The 23,673-nt window shown below is 43.1% G+C and overlaps 2 protein-coding genes and 1 long non-coding RNA gene across 4 annotated transcripts in view; 2 read left to right on the top strand and 1 right to left on the bottom strand.

Annotated features, from left to right (window-relative positions):
• Window positions 1-19,799, bottom strand: part of LOC126355528 (uncharacterized) — a 57,827-nt gene extending 38,028 nt beyond the window's left edge. Inside the window, exons 1-2 of the long non-coding RNA XR_007565506.1 lie at window positions 19,707-19,799; window positions 24-218 (exon numbers count right to left, since the gene is read on the bottom strand). This is a non-coding gene — a long non-coding RNA (uncharacterized LOC126355528). The remainder of the gene's footprint in view (window positions 1-23; window positions 219-19,706) is intronic.
• The window catches only part of LOC126355515 (cuticle protein 16.5-like), a 260,085-nt gene that overhangs the window by 1,037 nt on the left and 235,375 nt on the right, over window positions 1-23,673 (top strand). The gene's annotated exons all lie outside the window — the stretch shown is intronic.
• LOC126355506 (cuticle protein 16.5-like) overlaps window positions 17,648-23,673 on the top strand; it is a 195,810-nt gene continuing 189,784 nt past the window's right edge. The window contains exons 1-2 of one of the 2 annotated variants that reach the window (XM_050005842.1): window positions 17,648-17,702; window positions 19,293-19,812. In XM_050005842.1, coding sequence (XP_049861799.1) covers window positions 17,691-17,702; window positions 19,293-19,736 — 456 coding nt within the window. In that variant the 5' untranslated portion in view covers window positions 17,648-17,690 and the 3' untranslated portion in view covers window positions 19,737-19,812. Of the gene's footprint in view, window positions 17,703-19,292; window positions 19,813-23,673 lie in introns of those variants that run through there. The other variant, XM_050005843.1, reaches the window with a different exon arrangement.

The following is a 23,673-nucleotide window of genomic DNA, read 5'->3' on the forward strand; positions in this document are numbered from 1 at the left end:
TCGCAGCCACCAGGGCCGCCCACCTGACTGCCGTCGCCCAGACTCAGGCCCGTGACGCCGTCGTCAACGGCGCCGCCACCCTGGCCGCCCACGCCGCCCACGCCTACGCCGCCCACGCCTACACCGCCCCCGCTGTGGCGTACGCCGCCCCAGCACACGTCGCCTATGCTGCTCCTGCAGCATACGCCGCCCCCGGCGCTCTCGCTGCCGCCGCCCACCTCCATGCTAAGGCTGCTCTGCTGGGCTGAAATGTCGTCTGTAAAAAAAAGGTGCTGCGTTTGTAAAATAATCCACACAAAAAAATTAATAAACCGTTGAAAACACTGGATTTCTAAACTTTGCTTTTCATTTCTATGACCAGATACTAATACATCAGTTTCATATGCTAGCTACTTAAAAACTACGTATCTACCTTTGAATGTGAAACACTGTGATCACGTATGTGGTGTATTGGTTGGATCACGCCGTTATACTAAAATCATGCTAAAGTAATATTAAATTATTTCTTTTGGCTGACACCTGAGAGAAAGAAGCATTCCACATGTAAATTAAACAGCGTTTGTTAGTGTTTCATCGGTTTTGGTTTGGCAGCTGTAATTTAAACAATATTAATATATGACCGAGTCACAATCTGTCGTTGGGCATTACGTTTACAATCCGTACAGGTACTCTCATTATCTGATATTTTTAAAATAGTCGTGGTATAAACACAATCCTTAAATTACATAGTAATCATCGAAAAATAAAACAGTGACATCACATACAAAAGTGGGTTCGCAGAATGAATTTGTCACTCTGCTGTGGAGTATGGGCCATTTGACTCTCGATCAGGCACACACTTGTAATCTGCCAGAAAGTTTGTAAAGAAAGATTATCATCTTTAAAGCTGAAGTTTCATGTCACGAACAGTAATTCAAAGGGCATCATGGCGATGACGACACCTGCAGGATCGAATCAGAGTCACATCAACTGCCATAGGCATATGGTTGAGTGGGGATGTACTATCGACGACGATGGGCATGAAATGTACCCTTCCTAAGCATTTCGAAAACGATTGACTACAGATATGCTGAGGTGATATACTAATTTACATGTGTATAAAAATCTTGCTGTTTAGTGTACTCACTTACAAGGAGATCTCTTCTTTTCTTTATTTTTGTTATAATTTTCTGTGTTGTCATTCTACCACTCAGCGATATACCAAGCATATCAGTGTACAGATTACGTAGCTTTGAAAATACTTGTCATACATAGAATTTACACAATGTAATTCATTGTATTTTCAACAAATTTACACTCATTACTCTCATTAGGTTTTCCACTTACGATATACATATGACAATGGGCAGAATGAGCAACCCACATTAGGGGACATGTAAGTCGTAATCTCCGTTCAACAAGGAAATGTTGATACCCTGAGACCTCTCAGGTGTTTCTATCACAGGTATAAATTAACGGTTCTCTTTGCTTATCTACAACCCAATGTCTGTGATTAATGAAGAGAAACTGGCATACTTAACTGCTCAAGACAATAAACTATCACGCAGTCAGGCACTTGTGTTCCAGTTTCAGCCGGACATGTCGCTGGAAGGACCTCGATTCAGGCCCGTACTAACAATCGAACGTCGAAAGGCGAAGCTATGCAACGAAAAGCTTATGATTGGCCACAGCACCCACTCCTTTTGAAAATAGTGTTAGCCTTCCAATGAATAATGGACGCCACGATATCCGTTGGAAAACGTAGAAGAACAAATAATCTGTGTCCACTGCTGGACAGTAGACACATGTTTGGGAGTGGAAGAACATGTCTTCATCCGGGCACCTTGATGTAGGTTTTCTCGGATTTCCACACAAATATCGGAATGATTTCTGGAACAAAGCTACAAGAGAAACCCTTATCCTACGAGATAGTGTTGCACATCTGTGGGGCTCGTACAACCGCTTCAATAGTACATAGACTACATCTGTAATGATATAGTGTTTTGTACAGCCTCTCCGCAAGGTTAACAGTCAAAATAGAAAAGTGTTCTCAGTTGATATCCGCAGCAACACCTACAACAAATCGAGCCATTTTCGTAAGGTTTGTTGACCTAGAAAAAGTACTCAATACTGCAAAGCGATACTAAATGTTTGTAATCCTCAGAAATGAAACCATAAGAGTAAGAGATTAAGAGAGAAGTGCTAGGATTTTAAAAAAAAGAGGGAGCATTCTGCAGTGTTGGTTCTTTACAGTTAGACCTAGGGATCGAAGAAGCAGAGGAAAGAATAATAGGAACTTGAAAAATTGGGAGTAAAACTCCAAGTGAAAGGATATCATTAAAAAGACTGGCTTATGATTTAGCAGTCCTCTGTGAAACTTAAGAAGAGTAGCAGGACCTGTTCAACATAATGAATAATCAACGGCGCACAGACTAAGGAATTAGAACCAAAGAAAACGAAAGGAGGAGCAGAAATAAGTTTAGTCACAAACAAATAACGTCAAAATTGAGGATCCCTTAGTGTTGGCAGTGAAGAACTTGTGCCACCCTGGAAGCAGATAGTACTGTACAGAAGAAATGGTAAATGAGTCGTGCGAGTGCCTGGAGTGTGAGAGGGGAAAGCTAAACGGAAGCGTTAAACAAGAAGGAATGCATGGTATGTAAGGACTTGCAAGTGTGACAACAATGGGAAATAGCTATCCACGGAGGATTGGCATAGGAGAGGAAAGGTCAACGACTTTTTTGGTGAACGTGACAAGAGATTGGTGCCAATTCACTTGTTTGGTTGGTTAGTGCCGTATCTACACGATCCAAAATTCGGTATTCAAAAATTAAGTGGACTCATATTCGAAAACGAAGTTTAAAAAGTTGAGGTAGACTAAACGTTATAGTTACTATTCTATGTTGTTTCAATTTATAATTTTTGTAGTAGCTTCCATCATTGCTAAACTACCATAAAATTTTTTTGGACGTTGGCATTTATTAAACTAAACACAACACTTATTATTAATTTGCTGTCATTATCATATCTTTAATGAATGTATGTTGTAGGTGGTTCAACATGTTTGTACAGGCACTACAACGATAAATATAAATCAATGGCCCTTGAAACGGACGTTGCGAAATTATGAGGAGCAGAGACCACATTTAGCCGCACAGTAGCGAACGTTTTTACATGGTGTCAGAGGAAAACAATAGGCCTTTTATGAGTGTCAGGGGAACTAGTCGGAGAAAATGTGATGTGTTGGAGTAACAGGTTGAGCAGAATCAGAGATAGAAATGCAATGAAGGCTTATTCGATAAGTTATTTGAGCAAAATGGAGATATTGAATAAGATGGTGAAGTATGGAAAGCTGGAATGGGTTATGATGGAAAAAAATGGGGACTGCGTTATGCATGGTAAATAAAGTCACTGCACACAGATCAAAATGCATCAGTGAGTGTGAGAGGAGACGGTACCAGATGATAGAACTAGGAAAAGGACTATGACGAGGGTACTGTCTGTCTCCTGCCACTTCAAACCTATAATTAGAAAATATGGATGACCACAAGCCCCTAGATGATAAGGGGGCTAAAACTGGATGAAGAAGAATGTTGTGTTTGAGGTTTGCAGACGACTTGTATTCCTAATAAGAGGTGAAAAATAATTAGAGGATATAATGGAAACCATTAGATTAAAGGAAAGAATTATGGAATGAATATCAACACACAGAATTTTAAAGTAATGTCACAAGAAGGAAAAGTGTCAGAACGTGTAACTAGCCTTAAATAACTTGGAAGCAGGAAAGAAAAAGACTGAAGAGCAACAAATAAATTAAGAGCAGAATAGTAATGGCGAAAGAGGCATTTTATAAGAAAAATAATCCTGTTTCTATCGCCAATTTCTTTAAAATCAGTGGCTCGTGTTCTCTGCGTGGCGCCATCTTCTCCTTTACCAACCACTTCATCTGAAATAGCTGCTCGCGCACATTGCGCAGCGCCAACTACTTTCGTCTAATTTAATTTTCGGACAACACGCTCTTTTCGACGCTTCCACTTTCGTTTCTCCCTTTTAGTAATTCAATGGCCCTATAACTCTTTCTACAATCTTCCCACTCATATTGCTTTAAACCGTAAAACAAATCATCACGCCACTCCGCGATCCGTAAATACTCCTTTTCGCACAAATTGTCAAAATCTTCAAATGTGTGTGAAATCTCATGGGTCTTAACTGGTTCAAATGGCTCTGAGCACTATGGGACTTAACATCTATGGTCATCAGTCCCCTAGAACTTAGAACTACTTAAACCTAACTAACCTAAGGACATCACACAACACCCAGGCATCACGAGGCAGAAAAAATCGCTGACCCCACCGGGAATCGAACCCGGGAACCCGGGCGAGGGAAGCGAGAACGCTACCGCACGACCACGAGATGTGGGCTGGTCTTAACTGCTAAAGTCATCAGTCCCTAAGCTTACACTCTACATAACCTAAATTATCCTAAGGACAAACACACATACCCGTGCCCTTGGGAGGACTCGGACCCCCGCCGGGACCAGCCGCACAGTCCATGACTGCAGCGCCCGAGACCGCTCGGATAATCCCGAGCGGGCACAAATTTTCTGTCTTTGCTTGGTTGTTTTTTACTTAACAACATGATCGACTCCTTTCTTATTTTGGTGATATTTCCCATGTGATATCAATCTCCCTGATGCTATTACTGCAGTTGCGCTAGGGCAGCTGATCGCTACGCCACGTTCATTGCACTCATTTGCTCAGTTCGCTCCCTCGCACCTGTAGCATAGCTTGTCGCCTGTGACTCATTTATGCTTGCAACTGTTTTTCTGCGTGTACAGACCTGTGGCGCTGTGGTGCCATTTACTCGTGTCTCAATTTCACATCGTTTTGAGCTGACCGTCATGGCCGAGCGATTCTAGGCGCATCAGTAAGGAACCGCGCGACTATTACGGTCACAGGTCCGAATCCTGCCTCGGGCGTAGATGTGTATGATGTCCTTAGGTTAGTTAGGTTGAAGTAGTCCAAGGTCTAGGGGACTATTGACCGCAGATGTTACGTCCCATAGTGCTCAGAGCCATTTGAACAACATTGTTTTGGGGGTATGATTTGTTTCGTTTGGGCCAGTAATATTTATCCACTTGAATATGGCCCATAAAACATGTGGGCCTTAGTTTTCTGTGTCATTTTGGTTTTGATAGTTTCACGGTGCAAATCCTCTGCTGCAAAGTGAGATGTTACGGCGAGCTCTGCCTCTACCTCTTCGCATCATATTTACGCGGTAAAGTTCATTCACATTCTGTTCCTTATTCTCATGATTACCCAATTCCGGCTGTTATTATTTTGACGATAATCACGATTCCCTCTCCAGTGGTCCTCATCTTCGACCTTTTCCAAAAGTGACGAGAAGCTTTTGTGATTACTTCCCATGGAATGTTTTCAATCCTCTGGGAGGTATTTCCATAGTTCCCACACTATTTCAGATTTAGTTCATCTGTTTCCCAAGCATGTCAGTTTCCGATACCACATTCTGCAAAACTCTTTCACTGAGTTTCTGCTTCTGCTGTCATATAACTTAGGCATATTAAAATCCTGCCATAGGCAGTCCTGTTATTGCTCTGACCAGTTTTCCTCTATTAATATCTGTTTGCTGTTGTTGTGGTCTTCAGTCCAGAGACTGGTTTAATGCAGCTCTCCATGCTACTCTATCCTGTGCAAGCTTCTTCATCTCCCGGTAACTACTGCAACCTACATCCAATCTGAATCTGCTTAGTGTATTATGCTCTTGGTCTTTCGTTACGATTTTTACCCTCCACGCTGCCCTCCAATACTACATTGGTGATCCCTTGATGCCTCAGAACATGTCCTACTAACTGAGGCCTTCTTCTAGTCAAGTTGTGCCACAAATTTCTCTTCTCCCCAATCCTATTCCACCTCATTATTTATGTGATCTACCCATCTAATCTTCAGCATTATTCTGTAGCACCAGATTTCAAAAGATTCTATTCTCTTCTTGTCCAAACTATTTATCGTCCATGTTTCACTTCCATACATGGCTACCCTCCAAACAAATACTTTCAGAAACGACTTCGTGACACTTAAATCTATAGATGAAGTTAACAAATAACTCATCTTCAGAAACACTTTCCTTGCCACTGCCAGTCTACATTTTATATCCTCTCTACTTCGACCATCATCAGTTATTTTGCCAGACACATAGCAAAACTTCTTTACTACTTTAAGTGTCTCATTCCCTAATTTAATTCCCTCAGCATCACCCGATTTAATTCGACTACATTCCATGATTCTCGTTAGGCTTTTGTTGATGTTCGTGTTATATCCTCCTTTCAAGACACCATCCATTCCGTTCAACTGCTCTTCCAAGTCCTTTCCTGTGTCTGACAGAATGACAATGTCATCGGCAAACCTCAAAGTTTTATTTCTTCTCCATGGCCTTTAATATCTACTCCGAATTTTTCTTTTGTTTCCTTTACTGCTTGCTCAATATACAGATCGAATAACATCGGGGAATGGCTACTACCCTGTCTCACTCCCTCCTCAACCACTGCTTCCCTTTCGTGTCCCTCCACTCTTATAACTGCCAACTGGTTTCTGTACAAATTGTAAATAGCCTTTCGCTCCATGTATTTTACCCCTGCCACCTTCAGAATTTGGAAGAGAGTATTCCAGTCAACATTGTCAAACGCTTCCTCTAAGTCTACAAATGCTAGAAACGTAGGTTTGCCTTTCCTTAATATTTCTTCTACGATATGTCGTATGGTCAGTATTGCCTCACGTGTTCCAATATTTCTACGGAATCCAAAATGATTTTCCCTAGGTCGGCTTCTACTAGTTTTTCCATTCGTCTGTAAATAATTCGCGTTAGTATTTTGCTGCTGCGAATTATTAAACTGATAGTTCGGTAATTTTCACGTCTGTCAACACCTGATTTCTTTGTGATTTGAATTATTATATTCTTCTTGAAGTCTGAAGGTATTTCGCCTGTCTCATATATCTTGCCCACCACATGGTAGAGTTTTGTCAGGACTGGCTCTCCCAAGTGGGTCAGTAGCTCTAATGGAATGTTGTCTACTCCCGGGGCCTTGTTTCGACTCAGGTTTTTCAGTGCTATGTCAAACTCTTCATGCAGGATCATATCTCCATTTCATCTTCATCTACATCCTCTTCCATTTCCATAATATTGTTCTCAAGTACATCGCCCTTGTATAGACCCTTTATATACTCCTTCCACCTTTCTGCTTTACCCTCTTTGCTTAGAACTGGGTTTCCATCTGAGCTCTTGATATTCATACGACTGGTTCTCTTTTCTCCAAAGTTCTCCTTAATTTTCCTGTAGGCCGTATCTATCTTACTCTTGGTGAGACAAGCCTCTACATCCTTACATTGGTCCTCTAGCCATACCTGCTTAGCCATTTTGCTCTCCCTGTCGATCTCATTTTTGAGAAGTTTGTATTCCTTTTTGCCTGCTTCTTTTATTGCATTTTTATATTTTCTCCTTTCATCAGTTAAGTTCAATACTGCTTCTGTTACCCAAGGATTTCTAGCAGCCCTCATATTTTTCCCTACTTTATCCCATGCTGCCTTCACTACTTCATCCCTCAAGGCTACCCATTCTTCATCTACTGAATTTCTTTCCCCCATTCCTTTCAATTTTTGTTTTATGCTCTCCTTGAAACTCTGTAAACCTCTGGTTCTTTCAACTCCAATCTCCTTAAATTCCAACCTTTTTACAGTTTCTTCAGTTTTAATCTACAGTACATAAACAATAGATTGTTGTCAGAGTCCACACCTGCCCATGGAAATGTCTTAGAATTTAAAGCCTGGGTCCTAAATCACTGTCTTACAATTATATAATTTATCTGAAACCTGTCAGTATCTCCACGCTTCTTCCATGTAAACAAGAGTTAGCTGTCATTAAGTTTTGCTCTATCAGGCGGCTTCCTCTTTTGTTTCATAGACACAATCCATATTCACCTACTACGTTTCCTTCTCTCCCTTTTCCTACTACCGACTTCCAGTCACCCATGACTATAAAAATTTCGTCTCCCTACACTATCTGATAATTTCTTTTATTTCATCATACATTTCTTCAATTTCTTCGTCATCTGCAGAGCTAGTTGGCATATAAACTTGTACTACTATAGTAGGCATGGGCTTCGTGTCTATCTTGGCCACAATAATGCGTTCACTATGCTGTTGGTAATAGCTTACCCGCATTCCTATTTTTTATTCATTATTAAACCTACTCCTGCATTACCCCTATTTGATTTTGTATTTGTAACCCTGTAGTCACCTGACCAGAAGTCTTGTTCCTCCTGCCACCGAACTTCACTAGTTCAAACTATATCTAACTTTAACCTATCCATTTCCCCTTTTAAATTTTCTAACCTACCTGCCCAATTAAGGGATCTGACATTCCAAGCTACGATCCCTAGACCGTCAGTTTTCTTTCTCCTGATAATGACGTCCTCCTGAGTAGTCCCCTCACTGAGATCTGAATGGGGGACTATTTTACCTCCGGAATATTTTACCCAAGAGGACGCCATTATCATTTCATCATACACTTCTTTCGCATATCGTTGATGTCATTAATTTGATCCTGCTTAGTGGTTGGTTGGATGTCTGGGGAAGGAGACCAGACAGCGTTGTCATCGGTCTCATCGGATTAGGGAAGGATGGGGAAGGAAGTCGGCCGTGCCCTTTCAGAGGAACCATCCTGGCATTTGCCTGGAGTGCCTGCTTAGTGGTGACGTTGTTATTGATAATATCACTTTCAGTTTGTAAGTCCTTATTGCATTACCCACAACACTTACTTTTGAGTTTACTCTTTCGACTGTTTACTGATTTTAACACCTTGTGTTTTAAGCTGATTGTTAATATTACTACTTTGTGCTGCAATTTGTGCTGACAACATTTTTAACAAATCGTCGTTGGTCAGCGGTTTCTCGCTATCTTGTTCTAAGGTGATCTCATACTCAGATTCTAATTCTCGTGTCTCGATCGGTTCACTTTCTACTTTTGATGAATTGAACATATCGATCTAGTCATTAACGTAACCACTGACTTCATTCAGGTCGTCCGTCATACCCTGTTTAATTTGCAATGGGCTCATCATCTGACTTTGCCACCCCGTTGCATCATCTGTACTCTCGTCTAGTGAACTACTGTCTCCTAGTACAGAAGGTATTTCTTCGTTTCGCTCATTCTGACCTACTGACGTCTTTGCATCAATTTTCATTTTGTTAACACTCTATATTTTATCTTTTAAAGACCTTCAAATGTTCCCTTAGTAAACTTAATGAATTACTGTGTTGGTAAATCCCTTACGTTATTTGATTTTCAGGCAGCTGAGCAGAACTGAACGTATTCAGACATTTCGCTCTTTACCTATTCTGATCAACACTAAACTGACACACAATATTTTTAGCGCAACGCAATCTGACTTTCAATAATCTCTACAAAAGAATGGCCCAGACTAACGTTAAACGACACCTTTCACGAATCACTTACCTCACAAAAATCTTCGTTACTCGAACTACTGCAATACAGCGATCGCCACTAATGACAGCTAAATAAAAGATTCAAACTACTGAAGGCACTAACCACTGATAGGTATTGTTAGCAAATGAAAGATTTTGATAGAGAACAAGCAATGTATTTAGCTTAATAGTGTTCAAAAGTCATAATATATATATATCAGTTCATAATATCCAATATTACAAATTTACTCTTTCTGATGGACACACGTCCAGATCGGCCGCTCTCAAAATTCCGGCATCTCTCTCCCTACATCCACCACTGCTGGCAGCTCACCAACTGTCCAACGCTACGCGCTGTTAACTGCCAACTGCCAAACACTACAATGGCGAATATTACTCCAAGAATGCAAACCAACCACAGCCTTCACACAGCACAGTCAGTGATTTTCATATAGAGCGCTACATGGCATTACCAACATAAAAACCTAAACAGCCTACTTACAATCTGTACAGATTTCTGTTAATTATTTTGCCTGATCTAATGCAAGTTCGCACAGCTGGACATGCAATACTCATCTTCAGTTACTTTACGCCGAACATTTATGTTACAATCTCTATTGTAGTGAGTAAAACTCTGACTAATGTCGTGTTACGGTCGTCATATATAACACTAAAGTGGCGTGAAGCACACTAATGTTACCTTCTGAGAGGATTTCAAAGTTCGACAGTGCGTTCGTCTAATGGAAAAGGGTATTGGAGTATAATTTAGAATTTTGTGCAGTTAACCGTAAAACCAAATTTTAGTTTGGAAATATATATTTGAGAAAATTGCATATTAGTTATTAAAGTTACTTTAGTTGAAACTTCCCTTTAAATAACAAACAGGATACCAACTGAACTGTGCACTCTGTACTCTGTGTGTAGTAGTAGTAGTTACCAATAACACGCACACCAGTAAATTATGGAGAGAAAAATTCCACCTAGCTCATACTAATGATGGCCACAATCATTACCATTACTTAATCAAAATACTGAAACATCACTGCATGAAGCGCAGAACTAACTTTTGACATGGAGGGCTTCTATCTTGACTGACATGTATAACACAAATATACATGAATAACATCTTAAAAGCAATATTTAAGCTCCTCTGCATATAGCAGTTTTCCTTAGGAACAGTAACAGTTACTTTTTTCTCAATAGGAGAACAATTTGATGGGAGCACATAAAATGGTATAGTTTTACTACCCAAGGTTCTTTGATTGTTGCGAAAATAAAAATTATCACTGAAAATCTAACCATTCACTTAAATTAATTTGGAAGGTAATAAAATGCAACACTTGGCTTAATTAACTTCAAAATGAACCATTTGTGATGTGTACCAGAACTATACTATCTTTGAAAATGTGCATAACTTCACTCCTAACAATACTATCACAAATCGGCTCATTGAATATTTATACGTACTTGTACTTTAGCCACCTGGGAAGCAGGCATTCTTGCCAATAATATTTACACAGTCTTGCACTGTAACCCTACAAAACTGTATTTTATAGTAAATTAAGGGTGCTTTAGCAAAAGCCCACACAACTTCACTTTTATGGTTTTAGCTTTTAAATAATTAAGTTTTTCGCATTCCTATTGATTAATCTTTACACGTTTGTTCTTTAGCTTCTTACCTAAACATTTCACTTGGAGTAGTTCGTAAACAAAGCGCCCAAATTTTACTCTTACCTTAACTTTTACCACTCCTTTTACTTTAGACAAAAAATCACTTTTAAACGTATGAATGGCATAATCGTTTAAATCAGAATACTCAGTTTGAGTAGCACTTAGATGAGGACCCTGCGAAGGTTCGTGATCAAGACTGAAGTTATGGTTTCGAACACGAATTGACGTTTTTTGTGATTATTACTGAAACAACACAAAAATTAATTGGTCCATTGACATATAGGTTACATAACTGAATGTATGAAGCCTGTGAAGCAGTAGTGAAGATTAGTGGCAGCCGTAATGGTGGATAATTGTACTTACGACTCTCGATGCGTGAATGCTCCAAAATAAAATTTCTTCTTGGCGTCAGAATTTCAACGTATTGAAGCCATTCCATTACGTGAATACCAAATAACAGCCTGGTCCACATCCGAGGCCTGTCTTAGCACTGTCCAGGTGTACCATGCTAAGGCCAGACACACACTGCATGCCGTTCACACAAAGGAGCAGCTCCGTTCGACCGGCAAACACACATTTTACATCGCACTATGCCACTATCGCTGTAGAGGGACTTCTCTGCAGCGTTCACATGTTACAAATACAAGTGCCCCAATCATGAACCAGCATTTAACAAATATACTTCTTTCATAAACATAATCATACTACAATATTTTAAAATTTCAACATATTCTCTCGCTTTTTTCATATATACATAACAAAACTCTAATTTTCTTGCCATACATCAAGGAGTTCAAACACCACAGAATGCACACTTCATAAACTGCGGATACTCACTTACATAAAATAAACCTATTCCTAATCATTATAAGTGTTACAAGCTGTGAGCTGGGTGTGGCTCACATTGATGCCATTCATAGCGTGGCATCTTGTAATAGCCAAAAAAAATGTTACACACAATTTACGGCTGAAGGCCGGAATTACAAGTGGGGAAGGCAATAACATGTTAAAACATTAGACTAAATTTTAAACAATTATGACGTCCAAATAATATGGAGTGGTCCAGAGACAGTGCTCCCTGGATCGACCTGAGGAAGGTGACTACACGCCGTGTCGGACTTCATCAACACGACGAGGAAAGGTATACTGCCATAAAAGTACGCTAACCTCCAGGGCAGGTAACTGTGGCGTTAGCGGCCACAAAGCAGAAAATACCGCTGGTTGCACTTCACTAATAAGATTAACACTAAATCCAAACTAACATCAAGGAGTAGTAGGCGCGAATAGCTTCCGCCAACCTGACAGACTCCACATGTTGCTGTTGGTCTCACCGACCCTGGACGCAGCAACGTGCAAACAACATTGAGATCTCAAACAGTGGAGGTTTCAGTACTGGACGCGGTTCACTCAACTTCTAACGTCCTGGGTTCGGTCGTCGGTTACAGCCGAATGGTCCGAAAGTGTCTGCTCCCCACCAGCGGTCCCAGGCTGTCCTCACACTGCAGACCTCCTCACAGCTCCGTCCGAAGCCGAACTCATCTTCGTTCACAACCCCTCACCAAATCCAGTACGCAGACAGCATAAAAACAACTGTTCATTCAAATCCACAACACACACACGGATCCAGGAAAACAATTCCACCAAAAACTCACAATACTAAATCCAGGCACTGTGAAACAACACGGACGAATTATGAGTCGGCACAAAAACAGAAAAGCCAGAAGAGGTCAGAAGACCAAATGCACGTCGTCCGCTGCGGCGACCGAACGAACGACCAAGCAACGGCCGTCGCCACTCAAGTCAGGCACGGGAAAGATCCCAGAATAAGTCGTTGATTGACAATTTGTTGCCATGAGGCCACTTCGAGAGGCGGGCACACACAGGTGACAGTTGCGCTACACGGATATCACGGCCCATTCAACTAAAACTCGCTGAATCCGGTTCTTGACGTGGTCGTGCATTCTCACGACCACATCGGACAGTGCTTGTGTGGCGCCAGCGGCCCTTACTGCTGCTCTGTTCCAACTCCACTAGGTCAACACACGACGACCCGGAAATACTAGAGGCCGCTCCGAAGATTGTAGCACAGTAGGCGCTATCGACAAATGCTGCTACTGCCACTCACGGACAGACAAGGTCAGCAAACGTAGTGGAGCCAGTGAACACACTAAGAAACCGACACTTCACTATAGATGTTGCAAGAGACATCAACGTGAGCCGCGCATGGCTGTCTGTGCTAAAAGACAAGCAACACTGAATGAACCTACAGCAGAAATCAACGTGGAAAATTCCGTCCGTGGCTAAGCGACCGCTTTCCATGAAGTGGGGCCGGGGCTATTCCTCAGATAAGTAACATAGCTTGAGACGGTATCACGGTACTTTACGTTTTTATCTTTGACGGTGCTTTATTCTGGCATGTATTAGTTTATTTTATGCTTCTGAAGAAGAGGATAGATTACTCTGACTGAAACCTGGGTAAAGACCCAACCCCACTGCCTCGACACATGACGACCTGGAAATACTAGAGGCCGCTCCAAAGATGGTACCATAGTACGCGTGATCGATAAGCGCTGCTGCTGGCACTCACGGACAGACAAGGTGAGCAAACGTAGTGGAGGCTGTGAACACACTAAGAAAACGAGACGCCATTATACACTCCTGGAAATTGAAATAAGAACACCGTGAATTCATTGTCCCAGGAAGGGGAAACTTTATTGACACATTCCTGGGGTCAGATACATCACATGATCACACTGACAGAACCACAGGCAGATAGACACAGGCAACAGAGCATGCACAATGTCGGCACTAGTACAGTGTATATCCACCTTTCGCAGCAATGCAGGCTGCTATTCTCCCATGGAGACGATCGTAGAGATGCTGGATGTAGTCCTGTGGAACGGCTTGCCATGCCATTTCCACCTGGCGCCTCAGTTGGACCAGCGTTCGTGCTGGACGTGCAGACCGCGTGAGACGACGCTTCATCCAGTCCCAAACACGCTCAATGGGGGACAGATCCGGAGATCTTGCTGGCCAGGGTAGTTGACTTACACCTTCTAGAGCACGTTGGGTGGCCCGGGATACATGCGGACGTGCATTGTCCTGTTGGAACAGCAAGTTCCATTGCCGGTCTAGAAATGGTAGAACGATGGGTTCGATGACGGTTTGGATGTACCGTGCACTATTCAGTGTCCGCTCGATGATCACCAGAGGTGTATGGCCAGTGTAGGAGATGGCTCACCACACCATGATGCCGGGTGTTGGCCCTGTGTGCCTCGGTCGTATGCAGTCCTGATTGAGGCGCTCACCTGCACGGCGCCAAACACGCATACGACCATCATTGGCACCAAGGCAGAAGCGACTCTCATCGCTGAAGACGACACGTCTCCATTCGTCCCTCCATTCATGCCAGTAGCGACACCACTGGAGGCGGGCTGCACGATGTTGGGGTGTGAGCGGAAGACGGCCTAACGGTGTGCGGGACCGTAGCCCAGCTTCATGGAGACGGTTGCGAATGGTCCTCGCCGATACCACAGGAGCAACAATGTCCCTAATTTGCTGGGAAGTGGCGGTGCGGTCCCCTACGGCACTGCGTAGGATCCTACGGTCTTGGCGTGCATCTGTGCGTCGATGCGGTCCGGTCCCAGGTCGACGGGCACGTGCACCTTCCGCCGACCACTGGCGACATCATCGATGTACTGTGGAGACCTCACGCCCCACGTGTTGAGCAATTCGGCGGTACGTCCACCCGGCCTCCCGCATGCCCACTATACACCCTCGCTCAAAGTCCGTCAACTGCACATACGGTTCACGTCCACTCTGTCGCGGCATGCTACCAGTGTTAAAGACTGCGATGGAGCTCCGTATGCCACGGCAAACTGGCTGACACTGACGGCGGCGGTGCAGAAATGCTGCGCAGCTAACGCCATTCGACGGCCAACACCGCGGTTCCTGGTGTGTCCGCTGTGCCGTACGTGTGATCATTGCTTGTACAGCCGTCTCGCAGTGTCCGGAGCAAGTATGGTGGGTCTGACACACCGGTGTCAATGTGTTCTTTTTTCCATTTCCAGGAGTGTAGATACAACAAGAGGCATCAACGTGAGCCGCACGCGCTCAAGCTGTCTGTGCTAAAAGACAAGCAACATTGTTACTTAAAAACCGTCTTGATTGCAGATTTTTTTTATTCATATGACTGGTTTCGATTCATTCAGAACCATCTTCAGATCTGATATTTCAGTTACAGGAGTAACCCGTCCAAATCCAACAATTTTCACATGCTACGTCACATTAAAAAATATATCTGAAGATTGTTATGAATGAATCGAAACCGGTCATGTGAATAAAAAGAATTTGAAATCAAGACGGTTTTTAAGTAACATTATAAAATCACTGATTGCTGTTATCCCATAAGACATTATGTCTGTTTTTGCTAAGCAACATTGCATGAACTTACTTCAGAAATCAATGTGGAACATTGCCTCCGCGGCTTACCGACCGATTTCCATGAAGTGGGGCCGGGGCTGTTTCTCAGGTAAGTAACGCAGCTTGAGATGCTACCACGGTACTTTAGGTTTTTATGTTTGACTGTGCCTTGTTCCGCAGTGTATTAGTTTATTTTATGCTTCTGAAGAAAGTTAGATTATTCTAACAGAAACCTTGGTAAATACCAGTAACTTTTCGCAACTAAGGCGGATCTTTGACGTGTTAAGAGACTTTACGTTTCCAGACAACAGCACGTCATGTCACCGAACCACAATCCTTCGCGACTGGTTTGAAGAACACTCAGAATAAGTCGAGCGATTGCCTTAATCAATCAGATCGGCCGACATGAAACCCACAAAACATTGATCGGATATAATCGAGAGATCAGTTCATGCACAAAAATCCTGCACCGCAAAGCTTTCGAATTAATGGGCGACTACAGAGGAAGTACGGTTCAATATTTCTTCAGGGGATTTCAAAAGGCTTTCCGAGTCCACGTCACGTCGAGCAGCTACATTACTCCGGGCTAAAGGGGGTTCGACACGATATCAGGAGGTGCCCCACGACTTTTGTCACCCCAGTGTAGCGTAATTCTCGATGCTAGTTCCGCAAAAGTACAAACTGTATTGACATTACGCACCTGCAGTCGATACTGTTATATAAAAAATTACCATTATTTAATATTTCTCTGAATGTAAAGGATATTTCTGATATAGTGTTTCTGAAAGTATTAGCACCCTGTGACAGTGTAATTAAGGTCATGGACAAACCAAAATTTCAGTAGTTAAATGATACTCGTTTATGTCGAATACACTAGCTGACAATAGTTAGAATAAATGGCAAGTGATTTTAAAATTAAAATTCGGTACTGAACTGAGCATAACACTAGAAAAAGTAACGGGTAATCACAGGGATTTGAACACCTTGCACATGTAAATGGTTCAAATGGGTCTGAGCACTGTGGGACTTAACTGTTGAGTTCATCAGTCCCCTAGAACATAGAACTACTTAAACCTAACTAACCTAACGACATCACACACATTCATGCCCGAGGCAGGATTCGAACCTGCGACCGTAGCAGTCGCGCGGTTCCGGTCTGTAGCGCCTAGAACCGCTCGGCCACTCCGGCCGGCTCTAGCACAGATAGCTGGTATTTCTGGGAGGAGGGAAAATGAAGGGAAGAAATAGACAGCAAAAGTACAGCAAGTAAACGTAGAATATGTCTTGCGTTAATTGGTGAATTCGTTCCGTATTAATAAATCAAAAAGTTCAGCGGACTGCGTGATTCAAATTCAACATAATGTTGAATCAACGAACGAGACACTTTTTCCCTGCATTGCACAAACGGAACGAAGAAGCAGGCAGCAACACGTAGATTTATCTAAAGTGAGGCAGTTATTAATCCGATTGTTTTGAACTTATTAGGCAGCGTCCACTTGGAGGTAGTATGTCGTTGCCTTCCTCCAATCTTCGAATTGACTTATCCATCAATTTCTAAGGGAACCTACGGCTTAACGTGAATTCGAAACAACGGCGCAACTCGGCGTTTTTCACAAAGATAAAACAAGCGGTAAGTAGCACTCTAAAATCCTGGGATTGACCAGAGATAAAACCTGAGATCTTTGGATTTGTGATCTGACACTCTGTTATTGAAGTACCGAGCCATATGAGGGTTACCGAATCATTTTATAACCAATCGTATGTGTAACACAGAAATGAGTAGAGTTAATTAAAATTAGGAAGACAGATATTGGGTATCGGTCGACAACAACCAATGCTTAATTTATTTAAGGAATGTTTAAATCGTATTGGTCACTGACACATATACAATTTATTCTGTTAAAAAAAACGGAACCTCCAACCGGAACACACATTCCGGGAGGTGTGTGTCCATAGCAAGACAACGCCTACGGGAAGACCTCGCACAAGGCCGGCAGTGCAAGGTTCGATACTTTCACGCATTGTGACGTGCGCTCGGCTGACATCGTATAAATAGCGGACCCATACAAGACAGAAGCACATTTCGGCAGCAGCAGTAGCAGCAGCAGGAAGCAGCATAACCATGAACACCCTGGTATGTACCATTCTTCCAGACTCCATGAGCAAAATCCTCGTTAGAGTCCATTACGTTAGTCTCTAACGAATAGCTACTATTCTCTCATATTTCAACGTTAACGGTATAATTCTCAAGTCTAGTTGGAGCCCACATGAAATGTAACATAAATTTTGTATGTTCGCTAAGAAATTCGAAACTGGAAAGAAGGACTTTAATTTTCTTTGAAAATCTTGGAAAGTGTATTAAATATATAAAGGAACTTCCGTGGGTAAAACTTATATCTCATAATAGTACTGCACAGCATTTACTGGTCGTAACCACGTAGTCTGAGACGAAATGCAGCTGATTTCAGCTACATTCTGTTAAGTAACAGTTGCCGGCCGCGGTGGTCTAGCGGTTCAGGCACTCAGTCCGGAACCGCGCGACTGCTACGGTCGCAGGTTCGAATCCTGCCTGGGGCATGGATGTGTGTGATGTCCTTAGGTTAGTTAGGTTTAAGTAGTTCTAAGTTCTAAGGGACTGATGACCACAGATGTTAAGTCCCATAGTGCTCAGAGCCATTTGAACCATTTTTTTTTTTTTTTTGTTGAGTAAGAGCGTGGTTGGCATTATACGCAGATGGTAAAAGGTATCACCTTCTTCTCACAGCCTAGTTGAGGGAACCTACGTATTTCACTCAGTGTGCATGAAGCATTGGTTTACTTTGAATTCTTGACTGATTTACACGAGAAGGTACATGATGAGTACAACTTACCCGTCGTATTTTGAGGCTGGGTTTTTCTGTAATCTCCCCAATGATCAGAAAATAAGTCAAACCACAGCGTCTAAATATATGATGAAACCAAACTAATTTGTCCAAAAGTGTGTAACATTCTATAACGTGTCTTATAAACATGAGTGACTGAAGGACGTGACTGAAGCGGTAAAGTGGCAAAGTGGCTCCAAAAGCGGAAAAAATTATTGTTAACCTTTTTTCTGGAACACCTTCCTTAACATTGCGTCAAGTGCAAGGAAGGCTCATTTTGAGATAGCTGTCAAAAAACGTTTGTCGCATTATGAGGTCTCTTCCTGGTGAATACGGGGAAAACGTCGTTTCAAACACCTATCGTGTTTGCCAAGTATTTAACGACGCTGCACGTCAATTAATTGTAGTTGAGAATTCGTCTTTTGTTCATTTATGATGTACGTATATGATCTAGGTTGTTGTCAAATATATTTTTCTGCTGATTAACCCAACCATAGTCATGCTTAAAAGACAGCACACGCTACCAGGATTGTAACAGGCGAGTAAAGCCCTTGTAAACTGTTGACGACGTTGTTAGGTACTTCAAACAGGAATGATAGTAGGAAAGTTGGTGATATTCTCGCAGAATATTTGCGTAAGGTTAACGAAGTAACATTGAACATAGGACGAGCCGCAATTCCACTGAATTTACTTGGGTTTCAGGAAACGGTTCGCTCTGTTGGAATAGGAAAGGCATAATAGTGGTTCTAAGTGTTATCTACTAGGTACTTTACCGTGGTTTGTGGGACATTTATACAACTGCAGACTTTGTAAGTTATGGAATCTAGGGCGAGTATTGATTCTAGTGGCATTCTGTATTTCAGATCGTCCTGAGTGCCATCCTGGCCGTTGCCGTGGCTAAGCCCGGCTATTTGGGCGCCGCCCCCGCCGCAGTCGTCGCCCCCGCTGCGTACGCCGCCCCCGCAGTGGTGGCCGCCCCCGTGCACGCCGGCTACGCCGCCTACGGCCCCGCCCCCGTCGCCGTCCGATCCGACGGCTACCTGCTGGACACCCCTGCCGTCGCCGCCACCAGGGCCGCCCACCTGACCGCCGTCGCCCAGACTCAGGCCCGTGACGCCGTCGTCAACGGCGCCGCCGCCCTGGCCGCCCACGCCGCCCACGCCTACGCCGCCCACGCCTACGCTGCCCCCGCTGTGGCGTACGCCGCCCCAGCCCATGTCGCCTATGCTGCTCCTGCAGCATACGCCGCCACCGGCGCTCTCACTGCCGCCGCCCACCTCCACGCTAAGGCTGCTCTGTTGGGCTGAAATGTCGTGTATACAAAAAGTGCTCTTTTTGTAAAATATTCTACAAAAAATTAAATAAATATTTTAAATCATCATATTTCTCAACTTTTTTTCATTTCTGTGTCCATGTAGTAATGCATCAATCATATTCTAGCTACTTACAAACAGTGTATCTACGTTTGGAAGTAAAACAGAAACCATTGTTGGTACCAGCAACAGTGAGAACACGTACTTGGTATTTTGTTTAGATCACACCGTCCTACTAATGTGCTGATGTTCAAAATGTCCTCCGTAAGCGAGGATACATGCATCCACCCTCTACGTCGCAAGGAATACCTGATGCGCTGATGCAGCCCTGGAGTATGGCGTATTGTATCACAGCCGTCCACAATACGAGCACGAAGAGTCTCTACGTTTGGTACTGGGGTTGCGTAGACAAGAGCTTTCAAATGCCCCCATAAATGAAAGTCAAGAGGGTTGAGGTCAGGAGAGCGTGGAGGCCATGGAATTGATCTGCCTCTACCAATCCGGTCACCCAGTCTGTTGTTGAGAAGCGTACGAACACTTCGACTGAAATGTGCAGGAGCTCCATCGTGCATCAACCGCATGTTGTGTAGTACTTGTAAAGGCACATCTTCTAGCAGCACAGGTAGAGTATCCCGTATGAAATCATGATAACGTGCTCCATTGAGCGTAGGTGGAAGAACATGGGGCTCAATCAAGACATCACCAGCAATGTCTGCCCAAACGTTCACAGAAAATCTGTGTTGATGACGTGATTGTACAATTGCGTGCGGATTCTTGTCAGCCCACACATTTTGGTTGTGGAAATTTACAATTTGATCACGTTGTAATGAAGCCTCGTCCGTAAAGAGAACATTTGTACTGAAATGAGGATTGACTCATTGTAGGATGAACCATTCGCAGAAGTGTACCCGTGGAGGCCAATCAGCTGCTGATAGTGCCTGCACACGCTGTACATGTTACGGAAACAACTTGTTCTCCCGTAGTACTCTCCATACAATGAGGTGGTCAACGTTACCTTGTACAGCAGCAACTACTCTGACGCTCACATTAGGCTTATCGTCAACTGCACGAAGAATTGTCTCGTCCATTGCAGGTGTCCTCGTCGTTCTAGGTCTTCCCCAGTCGGGAGTCATAGGCTGGAGCTTCGAACGTCTTCCTGTAGGGACACCTTCGGTTTGGAAATCTGTCTCGATACAAACGTACCGCGCCACGGCTATTGCCCCCTGCTAATCCATACATCAAATCGGCATCTGCCAACTCCGCATTTGTAAACATTGCACTGACTGCAAAACCACGTTCGTGATGAGCACTAACCTGTTGGTGCTACGTACTGATGTGCTTAATGCTAGTACTATAGAGCAATGAGTCGCCTGTCAACGCAAGCACCGAAGTCAACATTACCTTCCTTCAATTGGGCCAACTGGCGGTGAATCGAGGAAGTACAGTACATACTGACGAAACTAAAATGAGCTCTAACATTGAAAATAGGCGTTTTCAGACACTTGTCCAGATTACCTCTTTTCTTTATTTGTGTGTGAGGAATGTTTGCTGAAAGTTTGGCCGTACCTTTTTGTAACAACCTGAATATGAAACAGCGTATGTTAATGTTTTGTAGGTTTCGGTTTGGCAGCAGTGTTTTCTACCATATTAGTATACGATTGCCCTCCCAGATAGCTGAGTGGTTAGCGCGGCGGTCTGTCACCCCAAGGGGCTCGGGTTCGATTCCTGGCTGGGTCGGAGATTTCCTCCGCTCACGGACTGCCTGTTGTGTTGCCCTCATTATCATTTCATCATCATAAGTGGAAGGCAACGGGAAACCACCACTGGAATCACTTCCCTAGACGCTCATGAGGTGGACCTCTCTGACGAGGCTTCCCCCATGACAAGACATGCCATAAGGCAAAACACAAAGTCAGTCAGTATATGACTGAGTTACATAGCGATGTTGGGCATTACACTGACGATCCATACAGGTACTCTCAGTATCTGCTTTTTTTACACAAATAGTGGTGGTAAAAAGACAGTCTTTAAATTAAATATTAATCATCGAAAAATAGTACTGTGATTTCATATACAAAAGAGGGTTCCCAGAAAAATTGTTTTTTTAAATTTGTGGTAAGATCTTAAAACGTTCAATGAACTCGAAAGTAAAGTTCTATCTACTGACATGGCAGTAAATCCTAAGAAATTTTGGCCTTATGTCAAAGCGGTAGGTGTATCAAAACAAAATGTCCAGACACTCTGTGAGCAAAATGGTACTGAAACAGAGGATGACAGACTAAAGGACGAAATACTAAATGTCTTTTTCCAAAGCTGTAAGACTGCACTGTAGTTCCTTCTCTAGATTGTCGCACAAATGACAAAATGGTAGATATCGAAATAGACGACAGAGGGATAGAGAAACAATTAAAATCGCTCAAAAGAGGAAAGGCCGCTGGACGTGATGGGATACGAGTTCGATTTTACACAGAGTACGCGAAGGAACTTGCCCCCCTTCTTGCAGCGGTGTACCGTAGGTCTCTAGAAGAGCGTAGCGTTCCAAAGGATTGAAAAATGGCACAGATGATCCCCGTATTCAAGAAGGGACGTCGAACAGATGTGCAGAACTATAGACCTATATCTCTAACGTCGATCAGTTGTAGAATTTTGGAACACGTATTATGTTCGAGTATAATGACTTTTCTGGAGAGTAGGAATCTACTCTGTAGGAATCAGCATGGGTTTCGAAAAAATCGGTCGTGTGAAACCCAGCTCGCGCTATTCGTCCACGAGACTCAGAGGGCCGTAGACACGGGTTCACAGGTAGGTGCCGTGTTTCTTGACTTCCGCAAGGCGTTCGATACAGTTCCCCACAGTCGTCTAATGAACAAAGTCAGAGCATATGGACTATCAGACTAATTGTATGATTGGATTGAAGAGTTCCTAGATAACAGTGGGCAGCATGTCATTCTCAGTGGAGAGAAGTCTTCTGAAGTAAGAGTGATTTCAGGTGTGCCGCAGGAGAGTATAATAGTACCGTTGCTATTCCCGATATATATAAATGACCTTGTGGATGACAACGGAAGTTAACTGAGGCTTTTTGCAAATGATGCTGTGGTGTATCGAGAGGTTGTAACAATGGAAAATTGTGCTGAAATGCTGGAGGATATGCAACGAATTGACGTATGGTGCAGGGAATAGCAATTGAATCTCAATGCAGACAAGTGTAATGTGCTGCGAATACATACAAAGAAAGATCCTTTATCATTTAGCTACAATATACCACATCAGAAACTGGAAACAGTTAATTCCATAATTTATCTGGCAGTAGGTATCAGGAATGATTTAAAATGGAATGATCATATTAAGTTGATCGTCGGTAAAGCAGATGCCAGACTGAGATTCATTGGAAGAATCCTAAGGAAATGCAATCCGAAAACAAAGGAAGTAGGATACAGTAAGCTTGTTCGCCCACTGCTTGAATACTGCTCTGCAGTGTAGGATCCGTACCAGATAGGGTCGATAGAAGAGATAGAGAAGATCCAACGGAGAGCAGCGCGCTTCGTTACAGGATCATTTAGTAATGGCGAAAGGGTTAGGGAGATGATAAACTCCAGTGGAAGACTCTGCAGGAGAGACGCTCAGTAGCTCGGTACGGGCTTTTGTTAAAGTTTCACTGAGGAGTGAAGCAGTATATTGCTCCCTCCTACGTATATCTCGCGAAGAGACCATAAGGATAAAATCAGAGAGATTAGAGCCCACACGGAAGCATACCGACAACCCTTCTTTCCACGAACAATACGAGACTGGTATAGAAGGGAGAACCGATAGAGGTACTCAGGGTACCCTCCGCTTGCTGAGTATGGATGTAGATGTAGATGTAGACCAAACTGCTGAGGCCTTCGGTCTCTAAGCTTACACACTACTTAATCTAACTTACGCTAAGGACAAC

The sequence above is a fragment of the Schistocerca gregaria genome, chromosome 3, assembly GCF_023897955.1.
Source record: "Schistocerca gregaria isolate iqSchGreg1 chromosome 3, iqSchGreg1.2, whole genome shotgun sequence".
Taxonomy (NCBI): domain Eukaryota; kingdom Metazoa; phylum Arthropoda; class Insecta; order Orthoptera; family Acrididae; genus Schistocerca; species Schistocerca gregaria.